The sequence below is a fragment of the Lynx canadensis genome, chromosome B4 (genome assembly GCF_007474595.2).
Source record: "Lynx canadensis isolate LIC74 chromosome B4, mLynCan4.pri.v2, whole genome shotgun sequence".
Taxonomy (NCBI): Eukaryota; Metazoa; Chordata; class Mammalia; order Carnivora; family Felidae; genus Lynx; species Lynx canadensis.
In genome coordinates this window covers 49415831-49434006 of record NC_044309.1, presented here as the reverse complement: position 1 = coordinate 49434006, position 18176 = coordinate 49415831, and the positions used below count along the sequence as shown (strand labels likewise).

General features: G+C 37.1%; 1 protein-coding gene across 1 annotated transcript in view; it reads left to right on the top strand.

Moving 5' to 3' along the window:
• The window catches only part of SLC15A5 (solute carrier family 15 member 5), an 84638-nt gene that overhangs the window by 11590 nt on the left and 54872 nt on the right, over positions 1-18176 (top strand). Inside the window, exon 3 of the mRNA XM_030322062.1 lies at positions 8579-8748. Coding sequence (XP_030177922.1) covers positions 8579-8748 — 170 coding nt within the window. The remainder of the gene's footprint in view (positions 1-8578; positions 8749-18176) is intronic.

Here is an 18176-nt window from a genome sequence, read left to right as displayed (position 1 = left end):
AAGGATGACCCATAGTGGTCATACTCTTGACAGACCCATCCCCCAGAGTTTGGGCACAACCTGTGACCTGACTCCACCCAACAGAATATGGCAGAGATGACAGGGTATAAATCCTTGATTATGTTGCTATATGGCAAAAGTGAAGGGATTGTGTGGTGTAATTAAAGTTTCTAATCATTTGATTTTAAATTAATCAAAGAAGAGATTATCCCGGAATCCTGCATAGGCCTGATCTAATCAGGGAGGCCCTTTAAATCTTAATGATAATGTTAAGTGTTCTAAAACTTAGATCTATTAGTGTTTGCCCAATTGAAACATTTACCCAAACTCATAAAACTATATATTTAAACAGGTATTTTACTGTATTTAATTCTACCTCAGTAAATGTTTTAATTTAATGTTAAGACCCCCCCTCTTCAATGTGATTCTAACAATGTATTCTAATAATTCATTAGACCCAATGGAAGGTTGACAGGCAGAGATTAACTAGCAAACCAGACTGCTAGTTTAGGTACTTATTTGTAATACTATTCATTGGGAAGAAATACCGAAACTTTTATTCAAATGACAGTCGTGTCTTTGGTTTAATGCATTGTCCAGATATAACCTGAGTTTGCCCATACTTTGAAAAGTGGAATAAATAGGAAGATTCAACTCTTTAACCATGCAGCCTTTTCCGGATTCATTAGGCATATTCAGTGAAGTGTTGTGTATGGCTTCTCTAACACCACAACACATAGATGAGCGGTTGCTGTAGAGACTATATGGCCTGCAAAGCCTAAAATATTTACTATGAGGCCCTTTGTAGAAAAAGTTTGTCAACTTCTACTTTAGATAAGAGAACACATTCTTTCCACATGTAATCTCAAAAGGAATGAAACACAGATGACAAAATTGGTTAAGACTCCATAGCTGATATGTATACACTTACTAAGAAATCTAATAAACAATATTTGAAAATTCTAGTTCAGGGGCGCCTGGGTGGCTCAGTCGGTTAAGCGTCCGACTTCGACTCAGGTCATGATCTCACGGCTCATGAGTTCGAGCCCCGCATCGGGCTCTGTGCTGACAGCTCAGAGCCTGGAGCCTGTTTCCGATTCTGTGTCTCCCTCTCATTCTCTGACCCTCCCCCATTCATCCTCTGTCTCTCTCTGTCTCAAAAGTAAATAAACGTTAAAAAAATTTCAAAAAAAAAAAGAAAATTCTAGTTTAGCCAACATGCCACAATTTTATAGCTTAAATGTATATACAAGCGGGAGGAGTGAAGATGGCAGAACAGCATGGAAGTGTTTTGTGTGTCTCGCATCCATGAAATACAGCCAGACCAACACTAAACCTTCCTACACACCTAGAAAACTGACTGGAGGATTAACACAATGATCTGCACAACCTGAACCACAGAATTCAGTAGGTACACGGCGCGGAGAAGTGAACATGGGGAGCGAGAGGCGCAGGAAGGGAGGTGCTTTTGCCAGTGGAGAGAGGACGGAGACTGGGGGGGGGGGCGAGAATACGGGAAAAGCACCCCTCCCCAAAGCAGCTGGACAGAAGGTAGAAAATTGGAAACAGCTGCAGGGACTAAACTAAAAAAAGGAGAAAGGAGAAGGTTTAAATTCCATTAAGACTGTAAACAAGGGGAGTGCAGAGTCTGCAACTCCGCAGCTCCATACGTGGCGGTGCTCTGGTGGGAAGGGAGAATCACCAGGAACAGAGTGGGACCCAGGAGGATCTCGGGCCACATGGGGAAAAATGGTTCACTGATGGAGGCAGCCACATTCTCTGGTGCTGGAACAATGTCATTAAGGGTCAAGCCTGGTGCCAGATGTGTGTTGTGATCTTCCATAATCCCTGAAAAGCTGCTGCTACACCATCTCATGAACATTTTTGGGGTCAGGCTGGCACCTGGCTGCAGTCTCGGGGCACTGGCAGCAGCAGGGTCCAGCAAGCATTCCAGGGTGCAGCTGACACTCGGCCATTGCTCATTTGGCCATTGCTCAGTAAGAGCCTCCACAGAGGGGCAGAATGGGTCAAAGCTGCAGTCCTTCAGAAGTAAGGGGCTTGGGAAAGCAGCCACATATGAGACAAAACTCTGGAGAGAGGTACTGCCTGGGGCCTGGTCACAGAGAGTGAAAAAGCAGGGAGTGGACGAAAGCTGAAGACAGATGACAGGTGCGTGATTGCTGATCTGGGAGAACAGACTGGGTAGCTGGGTGGCACCATTTTCACCCCTCTGGCACATGCACATACGCACCTACAGGCACTTCAATAATCCACCTCAGTAGGCTAGCAGCGCCATCTAGTGGAAAGCAGAGCCGTTACACTGAGCCCCGCCCAACTGGGCCAACCTTGCTCTTCAAGAACACAAGTCTCACCATCTACTTAGTATATGGACTATAAAGCGATACCTAGACTGACTTTTAGGGGAAAAATAAGTAATTTCAGTCCTACTTCAATCTGTTAGCAGGTCCATCTATTCAATTTTCTTTCTTTTTTTTTTTTCTCTTTTACACTTCTTTTTCTTGAAAACAGAAAGAGAAAAAATTCATTTTTATTTTCAATTTTTATTAAAGATATTTTTCTTTAATTTTCATTACTATATTTTTTACTTTTGTATAAATTTTTTTAATTCTATTTTAAATCCATCATTTTATTTTAGTCTACTTCACTTATTCACCTTTTCAAATTTTCAAACAATCGCCTTTTTTTCTTTTTCTTTTTTTCTCTTTTTCTTTTCTTTTTTTTTGCTTGAATGCAGAAAGAGAAAAACTTCATTTTTACCTTCAATTTCTATTAAAAATATTTTTTAATTTTTTACTATATTTTTTGCTTTTATGTAAATTTTTTTAATTCTATTTTACTTCCATCATTTTATTTTGGTCTACTACAGTGTATTCACTTTTTCAAATTTTCAAACGGTTTCTTTTTTTCCTTTTTTCTTTTTTCTCTTTTTTCTTTTCTTTTTCTTGAATATAGAAAAAGAAAAATTTATTTTTATGTTTAATTTTTGATAAAAATATTTTTCTTTAATTTTTTTCTATGTATTCTCTACTTCTGTGTATATTTTTTCAAATGCTATTTTACCTCCATTCTCTCATTTTAGTCTACTTCAGTGTATTCATTTTTTCAAATTCTCAAATGGTTTCCTTTTTTTTTTCTCTTTCTTCCCCCCCCACCCCACTTTTTTTCTCTAATCTGTCAAACCACTTTCAACACCCAGACAAAAAAACACCTAAGATCTAGCATCATTTATTCGATTTGTGTGTGTGTGTGTTTAATTACTTAATTTTAATATTTTTTAATTTTAATTTTTTAATTTTAATTTTTCTACCTCATTAATTCCTTTTCTCCCTTCAAAATGACAAATGAAGGAATTCACCCCAAAAGAAAGAGCACAAAGAAACGACAGCCAGGGATTTAACCAACACAGATACAAGCAAGATATCTGAACCAGAATTTAGAATCACGATAATAAGAATACTAGCTGGAGTTGAAAATAGATCAGAAACCATTTCTGCAGAGATAAAAGAAGTAAAAAATAGTAAGAATGAAATTAAAAATGCTATAACTAAGCTGCAATTACGGATGGATGCAGCGGCAGCAAGGATGGATGAGCAGAACAGAGAATCAGCGATATAAGGACAAACTTACAGATAATAATGAAGCAGAAAAACAGAGGGATATTAAGGCAAAAGAGCACGATTTAAGAATTAGAGAAATCAGTGACTCATTAAAAGGGAACAACATCAGAATCATAGGGGTCCCAGAAGAGGAAAAGACAGAAATAGGGGTAGAAGGGTTATGTGAGCAAATCATAGCGGAAAAGTTTCCTAACCTGGGGAAAGACACAGATATCAAAATCCAGGAAGCACAGAGGACCCCGATTAGATTCAAAAAAACAGACCATCAACAAGGCATATCATAGTCAAATTCACAAAATATTAAGGCAAGGAGAGAATCATGAAAGCAGCAAGGAAAAAAAAGTCCCTAACCTACAAGGGAAGACAGATCAGGTTTGCAGCAGACCTATGCACAGAAAATTGGCAGGCCAGAAAGGAGTGGCAGGATATATTCAATGTGCTGAATCAGAAAAATATGCAGCCGAGAATTCTTTATCCAGCAAGGCTGTCATTCAAAATATGAACAAGAGATAAAAGTTTCCCAGACAAACAAAAATTAAAGGAGTTTGTGACCACTAAACCAGCCCTGCAAGAAATTTTAAGGGGGACTCAATGAGGGGAGAAAAGATGAAAAAAAATTTATATATATATTTATATAAATATATATATTATAGTATATAATATATATATATATATATATATATATATATATATATATCTCAAAAGCAACAAAGATCAGAAAGGACCAGAGAACACCATCAGAAACTCCAACTCTATAAGCATCATAATGGCAATAAATTCATATCTTTCAGTATTCACTCTAAATGTCAACAGACTCAATGCTCCAATCAAAACACATAGGGTAATAGAATGGATAAGAAAACAAGATCCATCTATATGCTGTTTACAAGAGACCCACATTAGACCTAAAGACACCTACAGATTGAAAATAAGGGGATGGAGAACCATCTATCATGCTAATGGCCAGAAAAGAAAGCTGGAGTAGCCATACTTATATCAGACAATCTAGACTTTAAAATAAAAACCATATTAAGAGATGCAGAAAGGCATTATATCATAATCGAGGAGTCTATCCACCAAGAAGACCTAACAATTGTAGACATTTATGTGCCAAATGTGAAAGCACCCAAATATATAAATCAATTAATCACATACATAAAGAAACTCATTGATAGTAATACCATAATAGTAGGAGACTTCAACACCCCACTCACAGCAATGGACAGATCATAATCAAAAAATCAACAAGGAAACAATGGCTTTGAATGACACACTGGACCAGATGGACTTAACAGATATATTCAGAACATTTCATCCTAAAGCAGCAGAATATACATTCTTCTCCAGTGCACATGGAACGTTCTCCAGAATAGACCATATACTGGGACACAAATCAGCCCTAAGTAAGTACAAAAAGATCGAGATCATACCATGCATATTTTCAGACCACAATGCTATGAAACTCGAAATCAACCACAAGAAAAAAATTTAGAAAGGTAACAAATACTTGCAGACTGAAGAACATCCTGCTACAGAATGAATGGACTAAACAAGCAGTTAAAGAGGAAGTTAAAAAGTATATGGAAGCCAATGAAAATGATAACACCACAACCCAAAACCTCTGGGACGCAGCAAAGGCAGCCATAAAAGGAAAGTATATAGCAATCCAGGCCTTCCTGAAGAAGGAAGAAAGATTTCAGATACACAACCTAACCTTATGCCTTAAGGAGCTGGCGTAAAAAGAACAGCAAATTAAACCCCAAACCAGCAGAAGACAGGAAATAATAAAGATTAGAGCAGAAATTAATGCTATCAAAACCAAAAAAAAAAACAAAACAGTAGAACAGATCAATGAAACCAGAAGCTTGTTCTCTGAAAGAATTAACAAAATTGATAAAGCACTAGACATTCTGATCAAAAAGAAAAAGGAAAGGACCCAAATAAATAAATTCAAGAATGAAAGAGGAGAGATCACAAACAACACAGCAGAAATAAAAACAATAACAACAGAATATTATGAGCAATTATATGCCAATGAAATGGGCAATCTGGAAGAAATGGACAAGTTCCTAGAGACATATACACTACCAACACTGAAACAGGAAGAAATAGAAAATTTGAACAGACCCGTAACCAGTAAGGAAATCGAATTAGTAATCAAAAATCTGCCAAAAAACAAGAGTCCAGGGCCAGATGGCTTTCCAGGGGAATTCTACCAAACATTTAAGGAAGAGTTAACACCTATTCTCTTGAAGCTACTCCAAAAATAGAAACGGAAGGAAAACTTCCAAACTCTTTCTATGAAGCCAGCATTACCTTGATTCCAAAACCAGACAGAGACCCCACTAAAAAGGAAAACTATAGACCAATTTCCCTGATGAACATGGATGCAAAAATCCTTAACAAGATATTAGCCAACCGGCTCCAACAATAAATGTATTGTTGGAGAAAGAAAATTATTCACCACGATCAAGTGGGATTTATACCTGGGATGCAGGGCTGGTTCAATATCCACAAAACAATTAACGTGATTCATCACATCGATAAAAGAAAGGACAAGAACCATATGATCCTCTCAATAGATACAGAGAAAACATTTGACAAAATACCGCATCCTTTCTTGAAAAAACCCTCAAGAAGTAGGGATAGAAGGAGCTTACCTCGAGATCATAAAAGCCATATGTGAATGACTCAACGCTAATATCATCCTCAATGGGAAAAAACTGAGACCTTTCCCCCTATGGTCAGGAACAAGACAGGGATGTCCACTCTCACCACTGTTATTCAACATAGTATTGGAAGTCTTAGCCTCTGCAATCAGACAACACAAAGAAATAAAAGGCATCCAAATCGGCTGGAGGAGGTCAAGCTTTCACTCTTCACAGATGACATGATAGTCTATATGGAAAACCCAAAAGATTCCACCAAAAAACTGCTAGAATTGATTCATGAATTCAGCAAAGTTGTAGGATATAAAATCAACACACAGAAATCCATTGCATTCCTATACAACAACAATGAAGCAACAGAAAGAGAAATCAAGCAATTGATCCCATTTACAGTTGCACAAAAAAACATAAAATACCTAGGAATAAATCGAACCAAAGAGGTAAAAAATCTATACACTGAAAACTATAGAAAGCTTATGAAAGAAATTGAAGAAGACACACACAAAAAAAAATGAAAAAAGATTCCATGCTCCTGGTTAGGAAGAACAAATATTGTTAAAATGTCGATATTACCCAAAGCAATCTACATATTCAATGTAATCCCTATCAAACTAACACCAGCATTCTTCACAGAGCTAGAACAAATAATCCTAAAATCTGTATGAAACCAGAAAAGACCCCAAATAGCCAAAGCAATCTTGAAAAAGAAAACCAAAGCAGGAGGCATCACAATCCCAGACTTCAAGCTATACTACAAAGCTGTAATCATCAAGACAGTACGGTACTGGCACAAGAACAGACACTCAGATTAATGGAACAGAATAGAGAACACACAAATGGACCCACAAACATATGGCCAACTAATCTTTGACAAAGCAGGAAAGAATAGCCAATGGAATAAAGACAGTCTCTTCAGTAAGTGGTGCTGGGAAAACTGGACAGCGACATGCAGAAGAATGAACCTGGACCACTTTCTTACACCATACACAAAAATAAACTCAAAATGAATGAAAGACCTCAATGTAAGACAGGAAGCCATCAAAATCCTTGAGGAGAAAGCAGGCAAAAACCTCTTTGATCTTGGCCTCAGCAACTTCTTACTCAACATGTTTCCAGAGGCAAGGAAAACAAAAGCAAAAATGAACTACTGGGACCTCATCAAAATAAAAAGCTTCTGCACAGCAGAAGAAACAATCAGCAAAACTAAAAGGCAACCAAAGGAATGGGACAAGATATTTGCAAATGACATATCAGATAAAGGGTTAGTATCCAAAATCTATCAAGAACTTCTCAAACTCAGAACCCAAAAAACAAATAATCCAGTGAAGAAATGGGTGAAAGACATGAATAGACACTTCTCCAAAGAAGACATCCAGATGGTCAACTGACACATGAAAAAATGTTCAACATCCCTCATCATCAGGGAAATACAAATCAAAACCACAATGAGATACCACCTTACACCCGTCAGAATGGCTAACATTAACAACTCAGGCAACAACAGATGTTGGCAAGGATGCAGAGAAAGAGCATCTCTTTTGCATTGTTGGTGGCAATGCAAGCTTGTGCAGCCACTCTGGAAAACAATATGGAATTTCCTCAAAAAACTAAAAATAGAACTACCCTACGACCCAGCAATTGCACTACTAGGCATTTATCCACAGGATACAGGTGTGCTGTTTCAAAGGGACACATGCACCCCCATGTATATAGCAGCACTATCAACAATAGTCAAAGTATGGGAAGAGCCCAAATGTCCATCGATGGATGAATGGACAAAGAAGATGTGGTATATATATACAGTGCAGTGTTACTCGGCAATCAAAAAGAATGAAGTCTTGCCATTTGCAACTACATTGATGGATCTGGAGGGTTTTTTGCTAAGTGAAATTAGTCAGTCAAAGAAAGACAAAAATCATATGACTTCACTCATACGAGGACTTTAAGGGAGAAAACAGATGAACATAAGGGAAGGGAAATAAAAATAATATAAAAACAGGGAGGGGGACAAAACAGAAGAGACTCATAAATATGGAGAACAAACTGAGGGTTACGGAAGGGGTTGTGGGAGGGTGGATGGGCTAAATGGGTAAGGGGCACTAAGGAATCTACTCCTGAAATCATTGTTACACTGTATGCTAACTAATTTGGAAGTAAATTTAAGAAAAATAAAAAGTTAAATTAAAAAGAAATATATATAAAAGCATTAAAATTTGTGATGGTTGTCTGAGGTAACTGAATGGTATTCTTAATTCCATCTGTGCACCCCAGGTTTTGTTGGATCATGAACCTGAAAGCAACCATTGTCTTTCTGGGAATATCTTACATTCAGCACTCAGGGGCCTGGACCCTGGTTTTACTCATTCCTTCTATGTCTACACTTATGGCTATGATAACTCTTCATATGATGCACTGTAACCTGATTCATCAGCCAGAAAAATGTAAGTAAACCACATTCTACATTAATTTTTTGGTTTTCTCGACTCATTTCTTCCTCTTTGATCCCCGGTAACTTCTCTTTCAACCACAGAATTTGTAGATTCTACCAATTACTACACTTGAGAGCAACAAAGTCTCCAAGAATATCAACAATCTCTAATTTCTTTTACTTTTCCCTTGTTAAAAAAGGTTTACTAATGGGTTATTTTTAAACATAAACAAAAGTAGAAAAAAATCATGTAACCACTCTATCGAGCTCTCAGCTTCAATTATTATCAACTCCACTCACTCTTTTCCCCATCCCTCCTGGTAATTTTGAAGCAATAATGAAACATTATAGCATTTCATTTGTGCATATGTGTGTAAATTACATACTTTAAAAAATATTCACGATGTCATTATTACATACACACACAATAAAAGACACACAGAGAGAATTTAACACCATTGAATATCTGGTCACTGTTAAAAATCTCTGTTGTCATTTTTTAATTTTTATTTATTTTTCATTTTTTAAAATGTTTTTAATTATTTTTGATAGAGAATCAGAACACAGCAGGGGAAGAGCAGAGAGAGAGAGAGAGAGAGAGAGAGAGAGAGAGAGAGAGGGAGACAGAATCAGAAGCAGACTCCAGGCTCTGAGCTGTCAGCACAGAGCCTATGCGGGACTTGAACTTGATAACTTTGAGATCATGAGCTGAGCCGAAGTTGGACGCTTAACCAACTGAGCCCCAGGAACCCCTCTGTTTCCATTTTAAAAATTTGTTTATATTTTGTTCTGTTCAAATCAAATCCAAATAAGGTTTGTACATTCCAAATGGCAAATACGTTCCTTAAATCTACTATATCACCTTTCATTTGTCTCTTCCTCTTTCATTTCTGTCTCTTTTCAATTTATTAAAGAAATCTAAACATTCCACGGAGCATTTCTCATAGTCTCGATTTCTCTCATTACATCCACATGTCACAGACGTTTCTCCTTCTTATTTCCTGTAAATTGTCTGAAAGACCTAGATGCTTGATCACATTAAGATTTGGGAGTGGGGGCAAAATTCCTTCATAGATGGTGTTATGTACTTTGGCCAAGAGGCGTGATGTCTGATTATCTCTGCTTTTGCAGTAACAGTCCCCACTGAAAATTTCTGCTCAAGTCCATACTCCACTGTAGGTTGCAAGGTGGTGATATTCTGTTTCCTCCTTTATTAGCTGAAATAATTCTATAAAGAGAAATGTCTCCTCATTAACTAATTATACATAAGTACAGTTTATATAAGAAAAAGAAAGCAAATGTTCAATTTTTTCCTCTATTTTTAGACTTTCAAATCAATGAGTTGAGCTTCAATATCTTCCATAGGTGATCTGTTAGTTGTTTTTATTTTTAAGTTTATTTATTTATTCTGAGAGAGAGACAGAGAGAGACAGAGAGAGAGAGAGAGAGGGAGAGAGAGAGAAGGGGAAGGACAGAGAGAGGGAAAGGGAGAATCCAAAGGGAGGCTCCAGGCTCCACACTGTCAGCGCAGAGCCTGACACAGGGTTCAGACTGACAAATGGTGAGATCATGACCTGAGCTGAAGTCAGATGCTCAACCAACTGAGCCACCCAGGTGCCCCCTTAGTAATCTTAGACTGACACTACCACCACCAGTATGGTTGTTGAGAATAGTTTCAATACTCTTGCAGGTTTTTTTCTTTGTTATAAACCCTAGGAATGTACACCAAAATTATTTTTTTTTCAACGTTTTTTATTTATTTTTGGGACAGAGAGACAGAGCATGAACGGGGGAGGGGCAGAGAGAGAGGGAGACACAGAATCGGAAACAGGCTCCAGACTCTGAGCCATCAGCCCAGAGCCCGACGCCGGGCTCGAACTCACGGAGCGCGAGATCGTGACCTGGCTGAAGTCGGACGCTTAACCGACTGCGCCATCCAGGCGCCCCCAAAATTATTATTTTTAAAGTTACTTATTATAGTTTCTCTCCATCTGGTTATGTCACTAACTTTATACACAATTAACTGTATTTGTTCCATTTTTCTTCATACTTAGACATATTTTTGAAATTTAATTTTGTTTTAAGTCATGGAAATAGTTTCATGTATCTTAAATTCATGTACAAAACAAGGTCTATTTATATTCCTATATCCCTTCCTATTCCCTTAGGTGTTTGTTTACATTTAAAAAAATTTTTTTTAATGTTTTTGTATTTATTTTTGAGAGACAGAGACAGAGCAGGAGCAGGGGAGGGACAGAGAGAGAGGAAGACACAGAATCCGAAGCAGGCTCCAGGCTCTGAGCTGTCAGCACGGAGCCCAACACAGGCTCAAACCCATGAGCCATGAGATAATGACCTAAGCCAAAGTCTCACGCTTAACCAACTGAGCCACCCAGGTGCCCCTGTTTACACATTTTAAAAGAATTATCCTCCATTTTTGCAATAAGGGAAAATATTAAAATTTTGTATGCGTGTGTATGTCTCCATGTATGTATTTTCCCCTCTTTATATAAGCAGTAGTGTATTACTACTCACTTTTCTCACCTGATTTCTTAGTTAATATGACCTAGGGATCGTGTCATAATTGTATATGAAAATATGCCCCATTCCTTTTTATAGCTGCCTGGCACTCCATGGTGTAGTAAGCCATTGTTTATTTTACCCATCTCATGTTGACAGACATTGGGTTGTTTTTGGTTTCTTTTTTTTGCTTTTGCTGTTAAGTAGAATCTAATGAATAGCTTGATGCAATCCTCTCTTTGCATTTGTTCCCTAGCTTAACTTAGAAGGACTGTTAAGCCAAAAAAGTAAATTTACATACAATTTTGCTATATTTTGGCAAATTCCCTTCCATGGTGGTTGTACCATATGTGTTTCCACCAAAATGCATGAGAATGCCCATTTCCCCACAGTCTCTACAACAGAGTAATGTCAAACTCTTCAATTTTTACTAATTTGAGTGTGGAAAATGGTATCTCACTAAAGTCTTAATTGACATTTCCTTTATTATGAGAAAAGTTGAACCAACGTCTTTTCAATGCTTAGAATAATTTGTATTTCTTTCAGTCAACTATCTTTTCATACATCTAGTCCATTTTTTTTCCTATAGGATTGTGCACTTTTGATTTTTTAGAAGATTTTTCTATAGTGGAGATGTTAACTCTTTGTATGTGATAAAAGTTATAAATATTATTCCCCATTTATCAAATATCTTTTAACTTTCATTCTTGTGTTATTTTCCATGCACAAGATTTTTAAGTCTGTTTTGTCTTTTCTTTGGGGGGAGTGGTTATGTTTATAACAAAATTTATCAATCTTCTCCCTAATTGCTTCTATATTTTGAATCATGTTGGAAAAGTTTTCCTTACTTTCAGATTATAAAGAAATGCTCTCATGTTTTATTTCAGTTTTCATATTCTTTTTTTTTTTACCTTTGTATCTCTGACCCATTTCGAAGTATATTAAAATAGGTTTTAAGAGTGAACTCAACTTTATCACTTTTCTTTGTAACTCTCAATTTATCCAGCCTCACTTATTTAAAAGTCTACATTTTCCCCACTAATTTGAGATGTCACCTTCATTGTATACAGCCACTTGCATTGCTGAAGTTTCTATTCTGTTCCTTTGGTCAGTCTGACAATTTATTTATCTATCTTGTCTAACTGTGGCCTTAATTTCTAACATTTTTTTTTACTGTATAGTTGTCTATACAGCTGCTATCACTAAGAATGATGCAGTGAGTTGTATTTTTAAAAATTAAATACATTCACCAATGTTACTTCATCCTCCCCTCCCCCATACCTGTGACGTGGGCAGAGTGGGTACCATGTATCCTCTCATAGCTCAGACTCCATATGCTTTGCTCTGCAGTATGTGAAGTGGCACCTCTTCGTATCTTTACCATTTTATCTACCATATTATTTTGTTTTTAAATTTTTTCTAATGTTTATTTATTTTTGACACCGAGAGAGAGACAGAGCATGAGTGGGTGGAGGGTCAGAGAGAGGGACACACACAGAATCCCAAGCAGGCTCCAGGCTCTGAGCTGTCAACACAGAGCCCGAGTGGGGCTCAAACTCACAGGCTGCGAGATCACGACCTGAGCGAACGTTGGATAACGACTGAGCCACCCAGGCGCCCCTATCTACCATATTATTTTGAAACTATCTACTTATGATTATAATTGGGTATTCCCGTGTCTGATAAATGCTTGGAATATGGTAAATGTTCAGTGTCTATTATCGTTAAACTGAGTGCAGAAACTGAGGCATAATTAAATAAAATGACTTACCAAGGACCTCGTGGAAAATAGCTGAAGTGGAACCAGAACCCAAGGCTTATTTTTCTCAGACCGGAGCCCACTTTATTATACTACATATGGGAGCATGGAAAATATCATACACAGAAGCCCCTGCCCCTGTTTGTCAGAGTCCTATGGTCTGTGGATCACAGCTAAGCAGTGCACATCCTCCTAATGATCTGTGGAAAGGGTTCAATGTGCAAAAAAGCTGAGAGACAGTCTTTGTCAGCCCCAGATAGCAAAAAAGAGAAAAATGGAAAGTATAGAGTTTTATTGAAAGACAATGTTAGCCGTTTTTGGAGTGTGTAATTATCAAATACTTCTGGATTTTTGTGAATATATATCTTTACAATTTTTAAAACTTTATTTATACATAACATTTTTAGATTCAAAATTTTCTAAATAACGATACACCATCCACCCATTTACTTCCTGATTTCTTATTTGAGAATATACTTATTTGAATTAAGAAATGCAATTCTTCAAGTAAGAACAGATACATATAATCAACTGTTCACCGCCAATCTATTTGTAGTCCATATGTTACATATTTTAACATATGATAAAGTAACCCTTCTTTGGAAATTTACAAGGAAAAATTTTATTACCAGCAACCAAAAGTATAATAGAAAATGTTCGCGGGTAGTTTACTTTACACAATACTCTATAAAGTGAATACCTCGTTGTTTTTAGTTTTGTTTTGTTTTCTATTTTCGAGTTATAAGATCACCCAACTATGATGTGGTAAAACTCTGTCTTCCCTCTTAGAAAAGTATATAATCCTTATTTTGGCTTCTTCTTCTCTGATGACTAAATTGGAAATTCCTCAAAGCTGTAATTCAAAGCCATAGGTGACCTTAAAGAAATGATTTTTTATATGCTACCTTTTATTTTAAGGTAACTTTTCAAATGTGGACCATGCATTCCATTATGTTTAGCTGTCAAGCACGGCCTTCATTTGCATTTCTTCCCACTGCTATAATTTTGAGAACTGGCAGGTGACCAAAGAAGAAAAAATGTGCATCTACCATCAGAGTGCAATGTAGGCTTTTTTTATTATAATTAAGTAGCATAGATATTCATGATTAGATCAAGGTCAGAGGAGCAGAACATCAGAGCCAAGGACTTAAAGGTACAAAGAATAGAAAAATTGCTTTCTAAAGTTTTTTTTAAATAGTAATAGCTACAATCTTTAAGTTTTGCAATAAAACATTTAAAATAGCTCATCTGTTTTATTTTAAAATGTGCACGCCTGGTGTGTTTGCCATGCACATTTGAACCAGAGCTTGAAGTCTCCATTGTATTTTCATTCCAGTTTTTTTTTTCAACTTCCCATTTCTGCTCCTGGTGCAGAAAAGCAATTTGAAAATTATAATGACAATGGATTTTTTAAAAAAGCTGAGTCTACACGACACCCAAAATTATTTGTACAGAAGGCTTGAATTTTCTATTAAGTCTAATGGATGAATCCAAGAAGATGGTGTGATATCTAGACGTAGATGTTTTCAACAGGATATCCCTAACATTCGGGGATAACTCCACGGTTTGATGGGACAACCGCTGCTCTCCTTGGGCAGACAGATTGCTGTACAGTTCCTTCCCTTGCCTTCTCTAGCTACCTTGTGACTCCCTCCCAGTCCAGCTGATCAATTTAGGCTTGCTACATCCCTGCCTTCTTTCCCTCTGACTTAAAACCTGTATAGTACCTTATCTACTCCTTCTCGATTGCCTAGGCTAACTTTTCTCCCATGATAGTCTTCTAACTGATGTGGAGCCCTAGGATGCATTCCAGGGACCCCATGTCTTCCCACACTCTTTTCTTAAGTGATCGCTAATCCCACAGCTTGTAATACCAACTATACACCAAAACACTCAAGTTCATATTGACCTCACCTTGAAACTCACATATCCAACTTCTATTTGACCTTTTTTTATGGTGGAAAACTTTTTTTTTTCAATTTAATACATTCCTACACAGTTTCTCTCCCTTTTCCATTCATATGTATGTATTGTGAAATTCAGAAATAAGACTTCTAATCAAATTGTAGATTGACCATGCATTTATTGCTATCTCTCAAAACCTCATCAAAATAAAAATACAAAGGGGGCTCCTGGGTGGCTCAGTTGGTTAAGCATCCGACTGTTGATCTCAGCTCAGGTTTTGATCTCAGGGTTGTGAGTTCAAGCCCTGTGTTGGGCTCCACTCTGGGCATGAAGCTTACTTAAAAAAAATAAAAATAGATAATAATAAAATCAAATACAGAAACAAAAAGATATGAGCTCTCAAAAATGAATAGAAAATAAGTCATTAGAAGATAAGAGATTTTCGTACATTTCTTGAAGACAAGGCTCAACATTTTAACTTGGTTTTTTAATGGTCCTCTCAAACTTAACTAACCTGACCAAAATTCAACTCCTGATTCATTCAACTGCAACCGAGCCCTTTCTTGTGTTCTCTGTCTCAGTGTAAGTCACCCACACCCAGTTTTTTAGGAGAAAAATAAGTAGTCATCCTCAAATTTTCTCTTTTGTTCAAACTCCCCCCACATCAGAAAATACTGCCAGTTGTTCAAACATACATCCTATTCTGTCTGCTTCTCTTCTTTGCTATCACTACGTCCAAGTCACCACTACCTCTCGCCCTCTCTCAGCTTCCCTTCTTGTTTTCCAAAATGTATTATCCAAGTACACATCCTATAATATCTCTCCTCTGCATAAAATTTCTTAATGGTTTCCCATAACACTGAGGTGGGGAAACTCCAAGCTCCATACTTTAGCCTGTAAAGTCTGATCTCTGACCAACTCTTGGGCCTCACTTCCTTCCAATCTTCTTACTAACTGAGCTATTGCCTCATCGACCTGTACCATTCCTGAATCTCTCTCAGCTCATTTCTACCGTATGACATGCCTGGCATATGCTTCCTCCATGTCTTTTCCCTACTTCCAGTCATTCAATCCTCAGTTCAAATTTCCACTCTTTTGATTGTCTCTGTATCTCATAATGAGTGTCTGTCTTATCAGTCCATTTTGGTTTCATCATTGAATTCACCTGATATTTTTCTGCTTGGCTAGTGTCTCCCCCACCAGAAAGATAACTGAGGGATTTGTGAGTCTTGTTCACCACTATATTCTCAAGAATGAAAGCCCTGGGCACATAGTAGGTACTTAATATGTTGAATGAATGAATTATTGCATTCACATTTGTTTGGAATCAATTATGTGCCCTTGCTGACCTAGCTAAAATTTTAGACCTCATTCATTATCGATCATTTCTTGTTCTTTTTTTTTTTTTAAATTTTTTAATGTTTTATTTATTTTTGAGACAGAGACAGAGCATGAGCGGGGCAGGGGCAGAGAGAGAGGGAGACACAGAATCCCTAGCAGGCTCCAGGCTCTGAGCTGTCAGCACAGAGACCGACACGGGGCTCGAACCCACAAACTGTGAGATCATGACCGGAGCCAAAGTTGGATGCTTAACCAACTGAGTCACCCGGGCGCCCCAGTCATTTCTTGTTCTTAACCATTTTGTTTTTGTTGTTTCATATCACCCTATCAGATATAATTTTACTTGTTTAAATAAATTCATTTTTCAAAGTGCGTATTCAGTTGAAGCCAGTGCTACTCAAAGCCTTGCCCGCGGAGAAGTGCTGATCAATGAACTGTTTGTTACTGGAGTGCAACAAAATAAATATAGACACTGAGAGAAAACATGTAGGAATATTTACAGAAAGTTAGATTTTATGTCTGTTGAAGGTAATAATAAAAATATCAGGATTTATATTTTATATGTCTTTGTTTTATTCTTTAGGTATTCCATTTCATTATATTTTAAAAATGTATTGACCATAATAGTTGAGACTTTTTTTAAAAACCTTTTTTAACACAACTAGTTTAAGAAGCAATAATCTAAACTACTTCTCCTTAGAAATAATATGCGGGGTACCTGGGTGGCTCAATCGGTTGACCATTCGACTTCAGCTCAGGTCATGATCTTGTAGTTCATGAGTTCAAGCCCCACATCGGGAGGGCTGCTGTCAGCACAGAGCCTGCTTCAGATGCTCTGCTCCCCTCTTTTTCTGCCTTTCCCTCACTTGCACTCTCTAACTCTTAAAAATGAAAAAAAATAGAAATGATAAAGATATTTAACTGTTTAATAATACTGCAGGTATCAACTTACCATGCATTAAGAGCAGATGCAAGCTTATCTTGCAACAAATAGTGACTTACTTAAGCAAAAAAGGAATGAGTTCAAAACGTATTTAATGTAATTTCCTGAATTTAAAAAACAGAAAATTAGGGAGAATATTTTTGGAAATACTCTTTCTTCTTGTGAATAGTTATCATTTCATCATAAAGCCTATTTGAAAGCATAGAACATGTTGGATTAATGCCAGTAATAACCCTACTATCTGCACAGCACTGTTTTGTAAAAGGTGAGCAGAGAACAGGTTGATGAGCAACAGAGGCGAGATCACAAGGGAATGTCAGGGAGTTAAGCCTCCTCACCCAGAACTGTTCAAATTCAGTCTTCAGGCTGTTCATCAAGACATTCTCAGCTCTCGTCTTACTAAAATCTTAACTCAACTAATTGAAATAGCTAGGAAAGTCTCATAATAGAGCAGTTCTTCCTGCAATAATAAAAAGATGTCCCTGTTCTTTCCTAAGAGACACAACCACTCACAGGTGCTTCTGTCCCCTTGGCCCTCTCAGTCCCTGGGCTTTCATCTGTGTCTGGCAATAGTGACTACAGATATGAGCTCATAGGAGATGCAATTATTCCGACATACTTCCACTTGACCTCAACACACTTCACAGAGGCCACCATAGAGCCACTGCTGTAATCATTCTTGGTCACTACCAATTTGGGCTGGATTTGATTCAGTGACTTAGAGGTTAAAGGTTCCATATTCAATTACCAGGCCCCCAGCTTCCTCAATTAATCAAAGCCTGACATAATAGGTCTATTACAACTCTTAAAAGAGATCAAATCAATATAATCACTCTATAACCATAAAAAGAAATATTAATAAATATTCTTTATTTAAATATAAAAACCAATAGTCTATGGCATTTAAATGAATTTGGTTAGAATGTATTTCATCTAGCATTTCATTGTGGGAAACTTGAACATAAACAAAATG